The 20014-nt window shown below is 39.5% G+C and overlaps 3 protein-coding genes across 12 annotated transcripts; 1 reads left to right on the top strand and 2 right to left on the bottom strand.

The window, feature by feature from the left end:
* Window positions 1-338: 338 nt before the first annotated feature.
* Window positions 339-5144, bottom strand: LOC115747983 (putative disease resistance protein At1g50180). Its single transcript, XM_048275683.1, has 5 exons — window positions 4133-5144; window positions 1624-3263; window positions 1136-1187; window positions 939-1002; window positions 339-396 (listed from the first exon to the last, which is right to left on the bottom strand). The coding sequence occupies exons 1-5, from the start codon at window positions 5142-5144 to the stop codon at window positions 339-341; spliced, it is 2826 nt and encodes a 941-aa protein (XP_048131640.1).
* A 5637-nt stretch (window positions 5145-10781) lies between these two features.
* LOC115748064 lies at window positions 10782-16999 on the top strand. Of its 5 annotated transcripts, none has more exons than XM_030684443.2 (13): window positions 10782-10975; window positions 11263-11497; window positions 11643-11714; window positions 11816-11890; window positions 12269-12366; window positions 12581-12821; window positions 13317-13391; window positions 14204-14301; window positions 14559-14799; window positions 15150-15287; window positions 15646-15891; window positions 15996-16057; window positions 16387-16999. In XM_030684443.2, the coding sequence occupies exons 1-13, from the start codon at window positions 10871-10873 to the stop codon at window positions 16552-16554; spliced, it is 1854 nt and encodes a 617-aa protein (XP_030540303.1). In that variant the 5' UTR covers window positions 10782-10870; the 3' UTR covers window positions 16555-16999. The 5 variants fall into 5 exon arrangements, with proteins under 5 accessions (XP_030540303.1, XP_030540302.1, XP_030540306.1 ...); XM_030684442.2 differs by having other exon boundaries at window positions 11640-11714; XM_030684446.2 differs by lacking the exon at window positions 11816-11890 and having other exon boundaries at window positions 11640-11714.
* Window positions 17000-17281: 282 nt separating this feature from the next.
* On the bottom strand, window positions 17282-19973 carry LOC115748069 (protein ABIL3-like). Of its 6 annotated transcripts, none has more exons than XM_048276896.1 (10): window positions 19872-19973; window positions 19613-19744; window positions 19274-19356; window positions 19031-19181; window positions 18589-18688; window positions 18367-18495; window positions 18181-18223; window positions 18030-18115; window positions 17798-17891; window positions 17282-17654 (listed from the first exon to the last, which is right to left on the bottom strand). In XM_048276896.1, the coding sequence occupies exons 2-10, from the start codon at window positions 19715-19717 to the stop codon at window positions 17468-17470; spliced, it is 978 nt and encodes a 325-aa protein (XP_048132853.1). In that variant the 5' UTR covers window positions 19718-19744; window positions 19872-19973; the 3' UTR covers window positions 17282-17467. The 6 variants fall into 6 exon arrangements, with proteins under 6 accessions (XP_048132853.1, XP_048132852.1, XP_048132854.1 ...); XM_048276895.1 differs by having other exon boundaries at window positions 19844-19969; XM_048276897.1 differs by having other exon boundaries at window positions 18412-18495; window positions 19613-19953.
* Between the last annotated feature and the right edge of the window lie 41 nt (window positions 19974-20014).

Below are 20014 nucleotides of genomic sequence, written 5' to 3'. Positions count from 1 at the left end.
GCTCAATTTACTGGGCCTTAAACCACTAAGCAAGTGGATCAGCTTTTTAAGTTCCACAACATTAGTAGAATACAACATTCAACGTTGCTTGACTGCCCCCCAGGACAGAGCTCGAGATACTTACTACAACATACATACGATCGGACACAAATACGATTTGCAATCCCTTTGACAACCACATGAAAATAAATAAGTTTTGCGGCTTTGGATCTCCGTCATCCAATGAATTCACTGGCAAATTCATGTAGCATTCCCTACGAGATGAGGTTTCATAAGGAATGATGATTAGACGATGTCAAGTCTGTTGAGGACTCCTCAGAAGCATTCAAGAAACGAAACTACATTGCCCACTCATCAAATGTCTCGTCTTCTCCTCCTCCTCCTACTGTTATCTCGCTGAATGGAGACAAGACTTAAGATCAATCACACCATGTCTTGGTAATAGGTAATTAGTTTAGAAAGGAGAAGAAATTATCCAAATAATCATGACAGAAAACAAGGTAAAGGAAAATAGAGGCATTAAGTTATGATATTGCTCGTTGACTAATTTTTCTAAAACATTTAAGCAATTATTTTTTTCGAAGAATACTTCCTGAATTGCTTATTTTTTCGCGAAACGAACACACCCTTAAGCTCGATCAAATTAGTACTTTCTTACTTTGCCAGTGAAATATAGAGTACTATTTTCACTTTTCTTTTCAACCCCCCTTATCCATGTTATCATTCTTCTTCTCACCATTCTAAAGTTTAAAAGCACCAAGTCCTTTCAGCTCAGATTGCCTGATTCATGAGCTAATCGTTTAACTAGTTGAGCCTACAATATATATATTAGCTCAGCCAAATATTTGGAATCCTAGAAAATAGAAGACGGGTGAAGTATGCGAAATTTATTTATTAGGAACCGTGACCCAAGTAAGCATCGAACGAAACTGCATTACCCGAGAATCTCTCCTAGTTCGAAGCCTAGTTCTCTTCTCATGCTCTTCGCCTTCATTTTCTCTGCTGCATGACAAAGATACAAAGATGAAATCAAAAGACAAAGATGTAATTTGTTACATGAGAAGTGCTAAGAGATTTATATGTGATTAGTAAGACATTCTCAGATATGCAAATTGCTCAGAAACTCGTCGTTTACCTCCTGGGGAACCTCCAAGATCCTCCCAGCTCTCTTCAGTCTCCTCCTCCCACTGCAGTGAAAAGGTTTGGACTAATTAGCGGATGGAAAAACCATTGAGCACTATTCACGTCCCATACCCATAATGTAAATGTAATTAACTAGATATAATCCGTGAGTTATTTGATAATTTACGGTGGAAATGATGTGCAATGTACTCGAGCGCAAAGACAACTTAAACAGTAATGTATTATAGAAATGTAACAAACTTAACGAATTTGGGAACAACTTAAACAAATTGAATTAGGAACACAATATTGTCATCGGTATTTCATGTGGTTTATAATATATGTGAAGCGAAGCGTAAATATTTTTCCAAATAAAATTGGAGCAAAAATTTATCGAAAATATCCTTTGTAAGTACACTGCCAAGGTAATTTACCAATTGGTGCACTTAATAGCAAAACTTTAGTGAAAGTAAAACAAAGAAAATTCTTCTGATAAGGTACCTTGACGATGCTTCCGGGATGTGAAAACATCTCCAAAACCGCCGTATGTGCAGACTTCTTCAATTTGGAACAGTAGCCGATTTCCAATCGAGAAAGATGAGGCATGGCTCCTTTGGCGACCCTCAACGCCTCCAAATTTGGCAGGCCTTGAAGGAGCAAGTTCTTGAGTTGAAGAAAGCCTCCTGCGGAGCAAGCCATTTCCTTTCCCACAAAGGCATTAACCATTAGGAGAACAACCAAGTGCTGTAATTTCTCCAGTGTTGGCATCGGATCTTCTTCGAGTTGGGAATCCAGCAAGACCAGCTTTGTTAGCTGCTGGGGTAGATTCTTATGTTCCGGTAACTTCTCTATTCCTCCTTTAATGAACAGCTTGCAGGAATGGCCATAGCTTGACAGTTCACTCAATTCACCTTCGGTGAATGAAGGGGCCCAGAATTCAAAAGACGAGGATTGAAGATGTTTGAAAGTGAAATTAGCAAGCTGTGGAATTATCGCCAACTTGTCGGCACCGCGCAAGAGAGGGGCTGTCAGCTTTTGGAGATTGGTCAGTTTGCCTAAATCGTTCACATCGCACTGTTCTGGATTAAAGTTTCTTAATGTCCGTAGATCCTGCAAAGAGTCCAACTGCAATTTCTTCTGGCCACTGACGGCAAAAAGGCTGGGAAGGTGGAGATGCCTCAGCCTTCTCATCTTCCACAGCACATTTGGCACAATTATCTTCCAAAATTCTAGTCCTTGCAGGTCCAAGTATTCCATGCAAACAAGGTTCCCCATGGATTGCGGCAAGCCATTGAGCATACTTCCTGCTAAGCTTAAGTATCTTAAATGGACTAGCTCTCCCACCGATTCAGGTAAATTTCCTCTCATATTACGAAAACCCTCCAGCTTTACAACTCTGAGACGCTTACAGTTAATAAATATAGGTTGAAATTGCTCCCACGTCCCTATGAGAGATTTCCCAGAGTTGAAGAATATAAGAGTCCGAAGGTGGACCAGAGTCCCTCCTATTTTTTCAACTCTCGGAATTGTGCTTCCTTCAGCACCCACGCGGATATCGAGAGAAAGCCTTCGTGTTTTGTAAGGTAACTCGACTTCTACTTCTATCGAAGAAGAACAATCCTCCGTTTTACGTTCCTGTTGAATGTCAATGATTCTTAGAAACCTCTCTTGCCTAGCCTTCACAATGCACAAATCTCGCATTAGATCGTGGAGCCAGCAGGTTTTGATCTCTCCACTTAAGCTGAATTTTACTTCAACCATCCCCCTTTTAACCAACTCCATTAAATATTGCTTTGCTACATCTTCCATTGAGATTTCTCCCTCTCCGTCGTATGTATTGGGCAACACAAAGCCTTCAGCAATCCACATGGGAAGAACCATCTTTGCAGGGATTGGTTTATCGATCGGAAAGCTACCCAAATAGAGGAAGCACGGCTTTAGATGCCATGGTAAATCATCATAGCTTAATGCCAACACTTGTGCTACATCACTCTTGTCGCCGAAATGTAAACTGATGTTTCTCTGAACCGTCTCCCACTTGTTGACTGCCAAAAGTCCACCAAGCATGATGACAGCCAAGGGTAATCCTCCACACTTCTTAAGGAGATCATATCCTACTGTTTTCATGTTGTCAATGGTTGCTGCGCAATATCAGTCAACAAATTGCAGCTCAGCAGTCATGGGAAGATGCAACTGTAATCCGAATATAACTTCAAGGATGGATATCTACATTTTGATATATAAGTAAGATGCTATAGCTGTTCATAATCAGCGGTTCAGTTTTGCTTTTGTAAGGGGAAAAGAATATAGCGACCACAGCAAGGCTCCTATATATATGTCTCCGCCTATGTCCGGAAGATCAAGATCCCTAAATTAACAAATGGAATGTATAGTCTTCGTTATCTGCGACTTAAATTAAGTGGCTCGAGTACATGTATAGAACAACAATCCTATGGAATGAAGAAAAAGCAAAGCAGCAAGGATAACTCGGGTGTGCTAGTAATCTTATGTGACTTGAGTGTGCTACTTTTCTCCATTGTGGCGCAAACTCTAGCTAGTGCAAACTTTATGTTGCCTCTATCTCTTGTTGCATAAAGATTCACGATTTTCCTAAAAATTCCAACTCTTACTATTGGACCAACTATTCACAGATATAAATAAGGTGGACCTGAGATGAAGCCTAAGGAAGAAGGGACATGGCTAGGCTAGCCTCTTCGATATTTGTCCTCATCAGAGGCAAGAAGGAGCAAAGATTTGGATGTTTGTTTAGAGGTGCAATAGCTAGCTATTAAGAAACAAAAGTGCATCTCATCCTCAAATATAAAAAAAAACCTCATACTGCACATATCGATCATTGGAACTCAATAGTAACTATCGATTCATAATTATTAAACCTTCTAAAAGGCCAGACTGAGCAATGAAGTAAATCCTATTTGTCCCACCGTCTCTGACTACAATAACCTATTGAAGCTATCATATGCTAGGATAATAACCTTAAAAGAAGCCTTACCTTTCGTTTCAGGAAACGCCCTCTTCATCAGCAGCTCCCAGCTCTCCTGGTTCGATAAGTACCGAGGTTCATAGAGAAAACCTTGAGGATCGATATATTCCGCTACTTCTCTATTGCGGGTGGTTATCAATAGCTTGCTTCTCGTGTTCTCGACCGGGAATGCGGCTCGAAGATCATCCCATGCTTGTTTGGTCCAAATGTCGTCAAGAACCACGATGCATCTCTTCTCTTGTTGGAATTTGTATAGAGTTTCGAACAATTCATCATCTGTCATCTTCATAACCCCATCTCTTTGATCAGGGATCAACTTAAAAAGAATTCCTACCAAGATATTTCTCACTTGGTATTCTTGAGATACGCAAGCCCAAGCCAAACCATCGAAATTGTTCTTCACTTGGTCATGAGCGTAGACTTTTTTAGCAAGTGTGGTTTTACCCAAACCGCCCATTCCCCATATAGAAATAACTCTACGCTGTTTTCCATCCTTCAACAGCTCTTTTACCAACTCCTTGATGTCATCTTCTCTCCCAACAAGATCCTCCTCGAAATGGGCATAAGTTCGTTTCGGCGTCGAGGCTCTCGCATGTTTGCGTTCACCTTGCTGCACATATTGTATGCCATGACCCTCCATTCTCGTTCTAAGATTGGAGATGCTGGATTTTAAGCGCTCAATCTCCGTCCCCACCACATGAACCTGCGCGCATGTGCACTTCGCCACGAAGCAAGCGTACGATTTGACGATGTTTTGTTCCTTCTTCGTTGCGACTCTGAGGATGTATCGCTCGAGGACATCCTCGGCATCATAGGCAATGTCTTGGAGTTGTGCGATCCATTCTCCAACAGCTTGGTCGTGCTCTCGTCTTGTGTCCGCATCCTTCAGGAAGCCCTGGATCTGCTTCAGCTCAATTTGCAGGTCTTGGATCTTGCCCTCTACGCCCCACAAGAATTTGGCCTCGTCGATGAGCAACTTTCCTATTGTCTGCCCCGCGAACGAAACAACAGACTCGGCCATTGGTATTGCACTACTTGACTACTATCAGTGGAGATTATGATAGAGAATGACTCAAGGCCGGCGAGATGCGAAGAAGAGAGAGGGATGGAATAAGTACTTAGTTGCATATTGCATTGGTGACGCATGTTCTTTATCCACCGATGCAAGAAAGGAATGTCTAAAGGGGAAGTCTACAGGTATATATTCTCTCCGCAGGCGGAAGAAATGTTTTGTAGTTACAATCGCAGATGTTCCTAGACAATTTAATAGCTACTTGGCACATAATTCAATTGCTTAATCTTTTGACTAAATATGGTCCAATTTGATTTGTCGGTTGAGTTGTGCATTCCCTTTTGGATATCTCCATTACCAAGGTGTCGGATTCACGTGGAGTTCCCCCAACAGAATGTGATTAAACTTCCCAAGAGGGCTATGACGTCGACCTAAGAAGGTATAATGCTTTAATGGCTAAAGGGCGAATCATGAGTTTGCTTGATTGGTGCTTGTTAGGTTTGATGCTTTGTTGTCGAAGACTTACTCATGGTGAGGTTGTCTTAAAAGCATGGTGAAGAAAATGGAAACAAAAGTGCCAATTAGATGACCGGAACTCCGCGTGGTTTGAACTGGAAGAGGAGGAGGAGGGCCTCGGAAAGAGCGGTTGCATCGGATGGATGTTGAGAACTAGAAGAAAGAAGTTGATGATACCTATTTGACTCGTAATTCAATTGGTATAAGCTTCTAAGAAAATATGTGACGCCCCAGAACGTCACACGCTACATGTGCTATTTATATTATTTAAAAGTATTCGCATGCGGAAGCATAAAGAAAATTTTCACATCATCATCCCCGACACAAGATCGCACAAGTTCACTAAATACATATGCATCATTTATTTTGTACCACTAGTTTACCGGATGTAATGTCAATTATTTATATTTTATAAACATGGTTATCGCGTCATATAATACAAGATAACATAGGCCTGGGAAAAGGGTAGGGTCACCTATCTCCTCTACTATGCCTCTCCATCATCAAAAGTTCGCCTGTGTAAACGTTAGTCAACAACTACAGATCAATAACTTCACCCGTCGATAGGCCATCATCGCCCAACCCCGGAGGATCATCAAAACCTCTAATTGGTCCTACTAAATTGCCCTCAGCGTTAAAGTACCAGGCCACGTAGAGATGAGGGACCCATTGCACAAGTCCCACATCTATCCATATGAACGTTGTACACTTAGTATATACTAAAGCTTGCTCGACCACAAAGACATCTTCATAGATATACTCTACATGCTCGACGGCTCCAAAAAGCGGTGGCCGATGATCCATCCTACATATCCGAGAAAATAAAGGGGTGAGTCGAAACCCAAGAAATGAAATCTCTAAGTCTAAGGTGGATGATCCTCTCACCACTCACCTTGACATCCATAATCACAAGTATTCAGAGTAATACATTAGTGCGTGAACATGCGCATGATTTTTTTCGTTAATGTCATATCATAATATCGTGCACGTGATATATGCCAATGTCGTGTTATATCACAATGAAACCGCATCACCTAGTGTGTCATCATCATGCGTCAATGTATACACATGAATATGCATATTCATCTTTTCTTTCATCTTGAAACTCCCGGGGCATCTCTATTCTCTCTTTTGGGCATCCCGACACACGGGACATCGCAACTCTGTGGCATCCCTACCCTCTCTTCGGGGCATCCCTACTTTCTTTTCGGGGTATCGCAACTCCGCGGCATCGTCGCCACCTCGAGTGGTTGACGGAACATCATCTTAAAATTATCATGCAAAGATATGCTCATAAAATGCTTGAATTCAACATTTTCACATCGTGTTTCTCAACTCATCATGCATAATTACATCCATGCATCACTTCGGTAAGCATATGCATTTTCATACATCATTTTGGCAACCCAGGAAATGAGCACCTCAAAAACTACATCTCAATCCTTCACGAAATCGGTAAATTCTCCTCCTCTTCTTCTTCTTTTTTTATAATATATTCTTTTAATCGGGAACTCCCTGTTTGGTAACAAGATCAGTAATATCCACAACAATTGGCAAATTCATGAATGCGGCAACTTTAGTTGTATTTTATTTCATTTTATTATTATAATGCATTATTATTTTTATTATAACAATCAAACCCATAGTCGTCATCACCAACAGTAACATTACAGAGATACAACACTTCTTTTTATTCGGTAACTTCTTCTTTATATTATTATTATTATTATTATTATTATTATTATTATTAACCTCCCCTAGTCGGTCAACTCCTCGGACCAGAGTTACGAATCAGATTCGGAATCTGAACTTTGTTGCCTTTTTTTTTTTTTTAATTTTCTTGGCCAGTTATATTATTAAAATAATCGAAACTCCAAGTACAGTTCGGTAATAATACTATCAGTAACATGTCATAGTCAGTGAACAAAGTTAATTGACGAACAACAACACAGGAATTCGTTAACTCCATTCGGTAAGTGATTATATTATTATTATATTATTATTATAATAGTATTGCAAAAGTCGGTCAACAAAATTGACTTTGGGTCAGCCTCCATATGCAGATTCGATAACTTGATTCGGTAACTCATCATCACTTTTATTTTCATCATTTCATTCATTTTTATTTATTTTTTTATAACTATAATATTATTTATCCTTATAATTATGTTATTATAACAGTAGGGAAAAAAGCCACCAAAAATCCTAAACTATGCCAGCTGTGACACATTTACCCTAAACTTTTATTTGTGATACAAAAAATCCTAAACTTGTACGCATGTGACACATTTATCCTAAATTTGTGCTTGTGTGACACATTTACCCCAAACTTTTTGTTGTGACACTAAAAACTCCAAACTTATATTCGTGCGACACATTTACTTCAAAAATTTGAAGTAAATGTGTCGCACGAATATAAGTTTAGGATTTTTGATGTCACAAAAAAATATTTTGGGGTAAATATGTCACACGAGTATAAGTTTAGGGTTTTCAATGTCACAAGAAAAAATTTGGGGTAAATGTGTCACATGAGTAAAAGTTTGGGATTTTTGGTGTCACAAAAAAAAGTTTAGGGTAAATATGTCACAATTGACATAATTCAAGATTTTTGGTGGTTTTTTCCCTAACAGTAATAACAATTCTCATTTGGCAACTTTATGAATGGTCAAATCTACCGACTCTGGCATCCCATAGATTCGGTAACTCCATTTGTCGGTAAAACTCTTTTTTTTTTCAATGCATTACCAGTTCTCATAAAAAATAGAGTAATCCAACGCTCATCTTAACAAACCAAGATATTACAAATCAGTATGTTAACTTCACTTAATTTTTCTTTTAAGTGTAACCTAACGAGCGAACAACAAACAACCAAGTCCAGAGCATTGAGTAGATCATTCTAACTTAGCGCTTAGAGTTTTCTCTTACCTTGAAGATAACTTGAGCACAATTCAAAGCTGTATTTCCCTTCAAAATAACAAAATGGGAAATCAACGAATGCTTTATTTCGAAAACGAAAAATATCGTTGGTAGAAAGTTATCGGAAATCAAAATATACCTCGTCCGAAATCGAATGACCGAGACAGAAACGTTAGTAACAAGCGCGGGGCCTTCGTTCTATTGAAAGTGAAAGAGTGGAGAAAAGGAATGAAAGCCATTAGATGCAGTGAATTAAGTGGGGACCTCACTACCTTTTATACTAGGAGTTTCTTGCCCATTTGGTAAGTGAAGGATGAAAGAAACTCAACTGTGGGTAAAGGGGTTAAATGTCTTGGGATTAAACTAATGAATACAGAGAATACGTGGTCTAATGAGGTTAATTCAAGTGCCCCCTAGGTTTATAGGTAGGGCATGTGGCTCCATTCCATTTGCTATAAGGGAGGACATTTTGATGAAATGAAGGAAGGAGTGGTTCCCGTGGGCCAAGTTTTGGATCGAAACATTACATGCATTTATGGACTAAGGCCAAATTTGTTGAGGCAATGCATGACCTCATCTTTACCGAGCTTCATTGGCAAGCTAAGGAATGAAGTGTTCCCCAAGCGTCAAGAGAGCAATTGCTACGTAAACAAAATAATTCGTTTCGAACATATACGTTAAAAAATATTTCAAACCTATCGAAACGTTTTGGTGAAATTTATTGAACGTAATTAATTATATATATTTCAGTAAATTTAAAATCTACTACGTAAACTCGAAGCATATCGATCTCTATTAATAATTAATCGTATTTCATCACCATTCTATAAAATTGATACAAAACGAATATCGAGTAATCAAAACATATTTCTCAAGAATCATAGACACCGAAATATATTTCGTGTCTCGCCTAAACTATGCAAGTCACCCAACTTAAATTCTCGCGTGTGAAAACTATCGCCTACGAATTTCTACCCAATATAAGATATGGTAGAAATTTTCAGGATGTGACAAAATATGAGTCCAATTAGATCACCAACGGATTATGTTGTGAGCTCCCTTTCTATGTCTCTCCATCATGAAAACGTTGGACTAACGCGAAGTATGGCCCCAAGCAAAAATGTGATAAAACTTCCCAAAAGAGTGATGACAGCAATCTAAGAAGGTATGATGCTTTCTTATTTAGGACTGAATTGACAATAATATAGAAGATTTAGGACTAAATTAGCACCAATAAAGGTTTATGACTTAATTGGCACAAATGCAAAAGGTGTATGACCGAATTGGCACTAAAAAAAGATTTACTACTGAATTGGCATAAATGCAATAGGTTTAGGACTTTTTTGACACTTCTCCTCTTGCTTGATGGCTCTCATTGAATTTCATGATTTCTTGTCAAATGCTTATTGATATGGAAAGTTTGTCTTAAAAGTATGGGGAAAAAATCGAAACAGAAGTTTGTCATAGCTAGATAGAGGTGTCAAAACCGAACTAGAATACGAACCGAAAATTTCATGCATTTCGATTCGGTTCAATTTCTTGGTTCGGGTTCCGTTTATTTCGGTTCGGTTCGGTTAACCGATGACAAGCTATCCTAAAACTGAATCGTACCGAATTAAAAATTTCCCTTCTTCTTAATATTCGCAGCAGGGGAAGAAATAACAATTCTTTTTTACTATTCCTTTTTCTTTCTTTTCTTTTATTATTTTGGTTTTAAGGGTTGAGTACCCCCGCTGGCCGATGGGCGAGAGGCATGAGGGCTGCGAAGCCCCTCACTAGCCATGAGCGAGGAAGTCGCGGCCCTCGCCTAAGGGCCTATGGGGGATGCCGGTCCTTTTAACAAAAAAAAAAGTAAAATAAAATAAAAATAAAAAAAAGTTTGAAAGGAGGAAGACTGAAAAACGAACCACCAAACCAAATTGAATTCTTGGTTTGGTTCGTATTCAATTGGGGTTGCTGTTTGGTTCGATTCGCAATTCAATTCATTTCGATTTGCCCCAACGGTGCGGTTCGATTTTTAGAAAAACCGAAAAATCGAATTAAACCGAACCGTTTACGGCCCGGTAGTTATCTAGAAACAAGAGGGGAGTATCATTTCCCAAATATCAAAAACGCTATCCCGTTTAAAGCAAAAGGTCGCGCGAGTGTGGTTGCGTAGTGACTTCGCCGCTAGACTCGTTTCGCGCTCGTATTGGTAATCCATCTCCCGCCACAACTATTTCAGCTCTCAAAAGCGCTGTCCATCCATCTCGCAGCTCTCGAAATCCCTAGAATTCTTCTTCCCATCCCCAGATGCAACCACCATGGAAGCTCTGAAGAAATGGAGCGTCACCTTCACGAAGCACCTGAAGCAGAAGCGCAAGGTCTATTGCGACGGCTTCCTCTCTCTCCACACCTCCACCGGAAAGGTACGTTCGGGCTCGCTATTAGTCTCCAGCATTGATTGTCCAGCTCGATTCCATTAGCATATTTGATTTGTTACCTGCGATTGGACTCGGACATGATTCGGTTTGATTGGCTGGTCTCTGCAAAAAAACTGCAGCGGCAACCGATTCGTTGCCGTTTTCTCCCCGAATTTAGCTCGCTCGATCGAACAGAATAGCAACATTTCGGATGCCGCCTGCTGTTCTGTTCTGTGGCTTTTGTTCTGAGTAGATTAGTCCATGCCGTGATTGATGGTCGGATGATTTGACAGGTAATGCTCTACGATGACAGCGAGCAGCTGCTGGAATGCAGGATTTTGAAGAATGATGAAGTTGTTAGTTCTGGTGAGACACTGGCGTTCAATGCTTATTTGGTTGATGTTGGAGAGCCTGAAGAAGGGCAGAGGCCTCTAGATGATACTTGTATTCGCAGCCGAGAAAATAGAGTTCCTAAGGGAAGAGCTTCCCTTCACAGAAACAAGTTCGTCAAAGTGTCAGATTGCGCCGGTATTGTCTGTTCTTACATATATTTTTTTCTTTATGCTAGTGTCTCGGATGGTTTGAAATTTGACGACTCATACTTGTACAGTCGGAATGTCGTGATCATCCACGTGTATTACTGAATAATCCCCTTGGCTTATGTTTTAAGAAGATGAGAAGACCAAAGTGGAGAAGGATAAACAGCAGACAATCAGCCTAAGCCCATCGCAGAAAATTATTAGAGGTTGGTGATGAAATCCTACAGAATCTAACTCTCTTGATTGCTAGTAAAAGCTGCGTAGAAAACTTAGCGTGCACATTTCTTTTTTCTTTTCTTTCTTCCAGAATTCAAGAAGAATGAAATGAACAAGTATGGCATGTTACAGGCGAGTCCAAACTCACGGACATCGAGTATGGCAGGTGAGTTTCGACTTTTGCAGATTCATATGTGCCCATGCCTGGCTGGGAATCATTTCTTTTGCTGTCATATCCTGGATTGTGAATCAATTTTTAATTTTCTTTGGGTTACAGTTTCTTCATATCTTTATACTACACATAGAATCTGTTCAGGGTCGATAAAGATTCTCTCAACTCCGACGCTTTGTATATCAAATCTTCTCGATCACAGTGGTTTTATGTTCACATTTTCGTGGCTTCTCTTGAAAATCATTGGGAACTTCTTAGCATAGTTCCAAACTTTCCCTCAGCAAAGTGGTCTGAATATTCTGTTAGTTATATCCATAAGTTTGTCATTGTTGTCTCAGCACTACAGTTGACGTGATCCTCCGTTTGATATAGATTGGCATGTCTTGTATACAACGCAATTAACTCAAAAGTCGAAAAAATATCATGATGGCTTCTTACGTTGTACAAGCAGTGGACCTATGACTAGGCAGGTCAGGCTCTACAGTCTCCATCTCCTACTGATCTTTAACCTTACATAATACGCTATCTTGTTGCTGAATTAAATTTCAACTCTTCCTTCCTTTATTAGTTGGTTTTATTCTACCTGGTGCATGCACTTCTCAGCATGTTTGTAAGAAAGTTTTATCAGGATAAATATGGCTCAGAGGACTGGAAACCTTTTTTTTTTTGGTGGTGTTTTACCAGGTTTTCTTGTATGATACGAGCTGGAAACTTTTAGATAGCATGTTCCTGAACAAAGCTGAAGAAGTAAGCCCTGGGGAGATGATGGTATTTCCTGGTCATTTGGTTGAAGTTGGCAACCGCGAAGCAAAGAGTGAATCTTTGAGGGATCTAAATGCATGTGGAAACAGCTTCAGTTCTTTTCACAAATTAAATATGCAAAAGCAGCAGCATAATGTTACTACCGTTAATTCTGCTGTAAAAGGTAACTGGAATAGATTTCAATTTGATTCCTTCCATAGTGTTCTATTAATTGATTTTTTTCCTATTTTGTCTTTCGATGGTGGTAAATTGCGTTACCACCTGGCCTAAAGTCTTAACGGCCAATAGATTGTCAAAATTTTCTCCTTGATTGTTTATATTCCCATCGATCCTATCATTCAGCTGCTCTACAATTGATGTCATTGGAGGATACTCACCAAAATCATTTATCACCACAATGTGATTCAAATTTTTATTTCCACAAATTCTTGAACTTTCAGATGCCGAGAGTCAATTCGTTTGTTTTCGTTTGTGGCCAACACTTTCTTAATTGACCAGATAAGAGAGATGACACTGAAAGTCATCACGGTTACCATATTCTCCCTTCTTTTGCGTTAAGGAGCATGATTTCCTTCTCTTCATGTTTTGCGTGGTCTACAATGATTACATGATTTTGATTGTGATCCACTGAAACATGTATTCACTAGTACTCTTTCAGAAGAAAAAAATGGCCAGATGCATCAGAATGGGGCAAAGGGGAGTATATTAGATGCTGGAAAATCTAGCGTAACAGGTCAGCATTTGCTTAGATGCATGTTCAGTTTGCCACGAGTGTTTACGAGTGTTTACTTGTTACCTTATCTCTACATTTGTTGCATGTTCTTACATGATTATGAACTCACATTTTTTTCTTGGTGAAATCAACGTTGTCCATTAGTAAACTTTTGCACTTGTCATAGGCAAAACTTTATACTGCTTAACCAGATGGATTCTTGAAATTCCTTAGATACGACAGATATCACACCTGAGTTAACAAGGAAAAAATGTATACTAGATAGAAGATTCACCAAATATAAATCTATTTATTAAGATTTCAGCTTTGTGCTTCAGTGGTGGTCAAAAGGTGTCTTTTCACTTGGATAATCCACTATTCACCTTGTCAGGTTATGTTCTTAATATTTTCCTAGCTCTAGCAGCATGCTTTGGGTACTAAAGAACGTATCCTTTTTAAAAGGAGCATATTCAAAAGAGGAGGGCAATGGACCGTGTCACATGGATTCCTTGGCATATTCCTTTAGGGTTTTTACGGTTTCTATTTAAGTTTTCAGTAACAAGCCGGTTGCTTTCTGCTTCCCGAGAGACATTCTAATGAAGTTTTCATTAATTAGCCATTTATATTCTTGATATTGCTGTGTATTTACTGCCTTCTTTAAGCTTGAGGTTACTAAAATAATGAAATCAATAACGGGCCCATTAATATTCTTCAGCCGTTTTCAACACTCATGAGCATGTGAATGTTCTTTTGTGGGCTATGCTCTCCCACTGTTTTGTGTTAGTTTAACCGAGCATGTCCTACTTGGAGATTGACATTTTCCTGTCATGTAGAATGGCAGGTTTTGTACACAACACAAGTAACTCAAAAGGCCAAGAAATACCATGATGGTTTTTTGCAGCTTGAAGTTCGCGGATCCCTAGGGAGGCAGGTCATTCCGAAGCACTTCCAAGGATGTTTTCATCCTTAAGCCACTGTTTTTTCATTAAACTGGGCTGGCCACTTTGTTTGCTGATCCAACGTGAATCACTTCTGTTTTGTGGATAGTGGCTCATTGTGCGCCCCAAGTATCACACTAATTTAAGTGCATTTCACTATCCAAAAAAGTTCAAAGGCCTTTTGCACCCCTATTTATAGGTCCAGGAATTATTTTTTTGCTCATTGTTTTCTTTCCCTTGGGTCATTCAGGTCACATTGTATGATGCTGGAAGGAAAGTCTTGGTGAATAAATTTCTTAGGAAAGATGAAGTATTGGGAACTGGAAAATCGCTGGTATTCGATTCTCACTTGGTTGATATTGGGGAGCATGTAGTAAAAGAAAAGGTGCCAATAGGTTTGAATGATCGTGAACCATGTTTCCGTGCTGGAGAGATGAGGACAGGCCACAAGGAGGTGGATGGTGCTAAAGTTGATCAATCAATCCTGGGAGGTTTGCAGCATTATTGATTCATCCAATGCTGTTCAGATGTTTCAATATCTTTACCGTATTCAGTTGCAGTTTTCTTTTATGCATCCTCTTTGTAATGTCCAAGTGAAGTACCAAAGAGGTCATTTAGGTGGATCTGTGGGTATGAAGATAGAGTTGTAAATGAATATGTTGAAAGAACATGTTGCTACCCCCCTAACCAAGTAGGGGCACTTATATCAGGGGGATTGTACACCTGATATGGCCACCTCAAGATGATTCAGAATTGGAGCATCTAATTCTTTCTTCCATAGATATTAATTCTATGTGCCTCAATTATTTGATTCCTAACGCTTTATCTTTGGATATTACAGTACTCTGGCTTAAACATGGAGACAAAACTTCAGGGAAGATTCATCCAGCAAGAGATTCAGATTCAGACAGTGGAAAATTTGGTATGAAAAGCACAGATTGCATCAGGAGAGTTCCCGAGACAAAGCCTCTACGTGATGGTGATTACTCTATGGAGAAATTTCTCTTTTTGAGGATTCTCTTCTGCCTTTTGATGTTACCATCTCTCCCATGTGTAATTAGATTTAGGCACAATGCAAATAAAGTTATCTCATTCAGGTGCATCAAATATTTTACAATAAGCTTCATAAAGCCCACAAAATGGATGGATGTTCATGGACCTGCTCTAGAAAGAAGAATGTCATGCAATTAAGCTTGGGTTTGGTCTTATTGATGTTGATGCTACACTGTCACTTTATTTTGCATTTCCTTTGAAGTTATCTTTCATGTTTATTGGGGGAAACTGTGTTTATTGTTACTCCAGCTTGCAAATGATCTCTTGTAATCCCATCAATGCAGCCAGTCAAATATTGTCAGTCCTCCGAAAACCATTACATGAAGTTGCCGTTGCGGAAAATTCATATGAGAGGAAGGCAACTTTTGCTTCACTAACAAAGGACCTTCAGCATTCAGATAATTCTTCTGACAGTGCTCAAAGACAAAGAGCGCCAGCTGCTAAGCTAGCTTCATTGGAGAATGTGGACACTGGAAATTTAACTTATACCACTGGCAATGGTAAGCTGCCTGGTCTCATGAAGTCTAAAGGTTGGTTTTAGTGTGATTTCTCTCACTTCAGCATTCTTTTAAATTCTAATGTTAGCTTTCTCGTACTTTATATTTCCTCATCTGACATTGTATAATCTCATGAGACTCAGCCTCTGATTTCAATGAATTTCACTCTATGGTGGGCTTTGGAATTGGCAACTCCCAGGTATTTCACAGCTACTTGTCCTATTCTGTTTACAGTGATAAATTCTTTCAGCTCTATTTTGACCCATCGGTGGCAAGGTTGTGACTCTAAGCTAGCGAGTTTTCACATTTGTTGAAACTCTTTGGTGCAAACGACTGTACAAGCTGAAGCAAGTTAGCAGCAGATAGCAACTGCATATAGGGAATTTCAAACTAGATGGATCAGGACCTCCTTGAATTCTCTAATACATTCCAGTCCAAATCTAGATCTTTATTTAACTAATGGACATTCTCAATTGCACTGAGCTTTGCATGACTAGCATATGCATCTGCTCCAATTATCATTTGCAGCCTTCTCATGAGCAAGCTGATCCATGCTGCGGCAACAATCTTGCTTCAGAAGCATCTCTTTCACGCGGTTCTCATGGTGATGCTAATGGCGAAAGGATGACCCCTGATGGAGATAGGAATCCAATGAAAGCGAAGGTCGGGTGTCCAAGTTTTGATCTTGGATTTTGAACCCTGATCATTGCTCAATCAACTATATTTCTACTGTCAAGAATCTGGATGGAGTGCTTAAGACTGTGCACATGAAATTTGTACAGTTGACCGCTTGTTTTTATGTGGAGTGCTTTAGTGACAACTTCATTTTCAGCTGTCTTATCAGAAACAGTTTTAGTCATACGACGTAATCAATATATTTCCAGTAATCTTCAACATATCGAGGTACACTATGTCAATGTATACAAATGCAAAGAGGCCACCCATGTTGATGAGATACTCAGGTACTAGTTAAAATTAACAAAAGTGAACGGATGGTGAAGAAGTTCAGCTGAGGAAGCAGAAAGAATTTTGCATCTCATGTCCTTCAACTATTCAAATGGCAGGGAAAAGTTGCATCATAGACAGTTCATTTGTAGATAATGACTGTTCGGTTCTTATTGAGGATGATGCGTAGTTTATATATTTTGCAGGATAACAAGTTTCCAGCCATTGAAGGTTACCCAATTTTAGCTGTATCTTAGCATGCAGCTCATGTAACGGCAGCTTCTCAGTGATCAAACTGAGGGTAAAGCATTAAGCTATTTTATTGGTTCCTTCCAAAGCTTAACCAACTAGTTGTCTGGCGAGTTGTGACTTTGAGCCTATCATTAATCAATTACCAGGAGGAAACAGTATCTCTTAAGCAATCTTTAATCTTTACCTTCTCTGCTTGCAATAACAGGCAATAGTGAACTATATAGACTATAGAGCGGCAACGATCTTCCAAAGGAATTCCTTGTAGAAATTGTATAATTTTATCTGGACTGTCTTTTTGTTCGGCTTCTTATTGCATTAAATTATTCTCAAAAGCTTAAGCTGCGATAACAAGTACAGCATAGGTCATACTTGCGATGCAAAGAAACTGAGATTTGTGTCCATCCGCTTTCCTTCATCCCCTGTTCTTCTTAGCTCTCGTCCAAGAACTTGTATAACTTGCTGTCCTTTTTTGATTTCGGCATACTAAGCAAGGCCTTGAAGAGACGCTTGTTTTTGCTGGAGTATAGCTCGATATCAGTTCTCCTATTCCTCTCAACGTGAGTAGACATTGAGGTGGATCTTCGGGGTTCCGGTGGGTACTGGATGTTCATGTGGTAATATAATCGCAATTCAGAAGAGATTCAGTCATAAAAGATCACGTCCTCAAGACATATAGGCAACCAAAAAAAAAAAAAAAAAAGAAGCAATTAGCTAAGCTGCATCGGAGTTAATTGCTGCTTACTCGTCTTTTGGCAGTAGCAGGGTTTGGAGATGTAGATCTATCAACAAGAGAACCCGAACGTGTGAGTTGAAAATGAAGCAGGGTGGCGGATTGTCTTTCTGATTAGAAATAGTGCAATTGGCATTAGGAACCTTTCCGACTACAGGACATATCATACTACCGCAGGGTATGAAAACATGATGTAAATGCTGTGTATAGCAAATCGGAGCATTTAAGTCAAGGATGTGCTGACCTGCTTTTTCGTTGGATGAAGTATTTGCAAATGAAAAAGTACCGGTTGGAGAGGATTGTGGAAACTGTGTCGCCGAACGCCATCTCCTGCATCAGAGTTTCACTGTCAGCGCCAAGCTAGGGAGATTAGCATGGACTCTATAAAAAATTACCTGATGAATGATGCAGAAGTCTCTATATTTCTTGGATGTACGTCTTCAAGGAAAAAAACGGGTATTAGTATGTCGGCAGTAGCATTTGGAAATCCTTCTTTTTATGGAATGTGTTGAACACATGCAAATGTAAGAGCAAGATATCAGCTAGTTCTGTGACTTATGAACTTTCTACATATAAGACACCAATTTTGCTCCATGCAATGTGGCTAAACCAGAAAAGTGTCATACAATGTTCGCCTGTGGACATTTCGCCATTTACGTCACTTGTCTTGCAGTATTGCAGATTCCTGCCCACTCCATCATCTTTGTCTTCTGAAACTGAGAGTAGAAGTTCTTAACCATGAGCCCACGCAAGATTTTTGGTCTTCATAAACCAAATGATAAATCTTGTGAAGGGAAGCATGCCTGGTAAGATATATCGCATGTGGTGCCTTGGAGTTCTTATCGCTAGTGACTGCTGAGAAAGGCCTCCATGGTCAATGAGCATCTCACACGTTCGTAGTCTCTAAAACACAAGAACAGTGATGAAAATTGTACTCTTTAATGTGAGATATATGAGTAGATATTACGAGAGATAGCCGTTCTTCCTGCTATTTTCAGTATAATTGCCAAAGCAGGATGTATTCTGCTATTTAGGATCTCTTTTGCTCTGCTATTTAGTTTGTCACAATGCGATATAATCCGGCACATCGTGGAGTTTACCTAGAGTAATTTCAAGTTTTCAAGTACTTAATTCTTCGTCATAAGTTGCAAACTATTAGATCTTACTCCCGGTAAATCGGAAGGTATGAAGGCCCTTCCCATCCTTAATGCTACAAAACAAGGAAAAGCTAATTATTCAGCACACCTGTAGAACGCAAGAGAATCTTAACTCAATCGCAGATGCTTCCTCAATCTTGTCATCCAGGAGACAGTTGACCTTGTAAGTCATGGAGCCCAAGTGATCCACCATGTTTATGAAAGCTTTTGTCGCATAATCTTTCAATGTGTTCACCACTCTACAGTTTTGTCAGGTCAAGTAAACAAATGTGCGATAGGGAAAATTGCTCAAGCTGGTACACTACAATGAAGTAAGAACCATGCGCCTCACATTTGTTTCTGATCATGTCTTTCGTAAGACAATTCAAAATAGTCAGAAGCTGAGTTTAGCTGCTTCCTAAGATCCTTCAGGTCCTGATTATTGAAAAAGGCTACAATTAGCATGCAAAACAAATCCGAACCTTTTCACCCTAGAATTCGGTCAGAATGTAGACTAGATCACACGAAATTTGATCATTGAATAAGTGAAAAAGTTAGAGGAGAGTTAAGTTCGTGAACACATGAAAATATGCAAATGAAAAAGTTGGAACGCAAAGGAACATCAGATCGAATTATAAGGTAAACCCAGAATAAGTATAAAAGTAGTCATGTACTGAAGAAAACTCAGTACCTTCAGACTATCTGAGAAGTTCAAGCTCTGTTTCATGGACATCTCATCATAGTTCGAAGCGTCCTGAGGAGTGGAAACTGAAGAAGGCAACTGGGAAGCATCCATCAGACCAAAGTTTAAGAGTATCTTCACCTGTTGCAGCGAAGATGAAGCAATCAGATTCAAATTCACACCCGCGTGCACTGATTGTCGTTAACCATTTCCAAGACACCGTCTCGTCCTAGTTCTAACTTTTCCTCGTAACAGAAAGAATATTTTCCTTCTCTATCCTCTTTCACTATCTTGCCAAATTATGAAGACGTAATTTCTTCTTCTTGTTGTTCTTCCCCTATTCTTAATCTAACCCATGTCCTTCCAATAATTGGGGTGTGGTGAAGGCTACACCGTACTAACGAGGGCAAG

This window comes from Rhodamnia argentea, chromosome 3 (assembly GCF_020921035.1).
Source record: "Rhodamnia argentea isolate NSW1041297 chromosome 3, ASM2092103v1, whole genome shotgun sequence".
Lineage (NCBI taxonomy): Eukaryota > Viridiplantae > Streptophyta > Magnoliopsida > Myrtales > Myrtaceae > Rhodamnia > Rhodamnia argentea.
This window is presented reverse-complemented; position numbering and strand designations above follow the sequence as displayed.

Coding starts and splice junctions, on each gene's coding strand:
- LOC115747983 (XM_048275683.1), bottom strand. CDS start 5,144: ATGGCCGAGTCTGTTGTTTCGTTCGCGGGGCAGACAATAGGAAAGTTG. Junction 1,188..1,623: donor ATCCCGGAAGCATCGTCAAG/GTACCTTATCAG, acceptor TTTTCACTGCAG/TGGGAGGAGGAGACTGAAGA. Junction 397..938: donor GAACTAGGAGAGATTCTCGG/GTAATGCAGTTT, acceptor GTCTCCATTCAG/CGAGATAACAGTAGGAGGAG.
- LOC115748064 (XM_030684442.2), top strand. CDS start 10,871: ATGGAAGCTCTGAAGAAATGGAGCGTCACCTTCACGAAGCACCTGAAG. Junction 10,976..11,262: donor TCCACACCTCCACCGGAAAG/GTACGTTCGGGC, acceptor ATGATTTGACAG/GTAATGCTCTACGATGACAG. Junction 16,058..16,386: donor TTGGAATTGGCAACTCCCAG/GTATTTCACAGC, acceptor TATCATTTGCAG/CCTTCTCATGAGCAAGCTGA.
- LOC115748069 (XM_048276896.1), bottom strand. CDS start 19,717: ATGGATGCTTCCCAGTTGCCTTCTTCAGTTTCCACTCCTCAGGACGCT. Junction 18,224..18,366: donor CATTGCATGGAGCAAAATTG/GTGTCTTATATG, acceptor TTTTCCTTGAAG/ACGTACATCCAAGAAATATA. Junction 18,116..18,180: donor ACTTCTGCATCATTCATCAG/GTAATTTTTTAT, acceptor ACTCTGATGCAG/GAGATGGCGTTCGGCGACAC.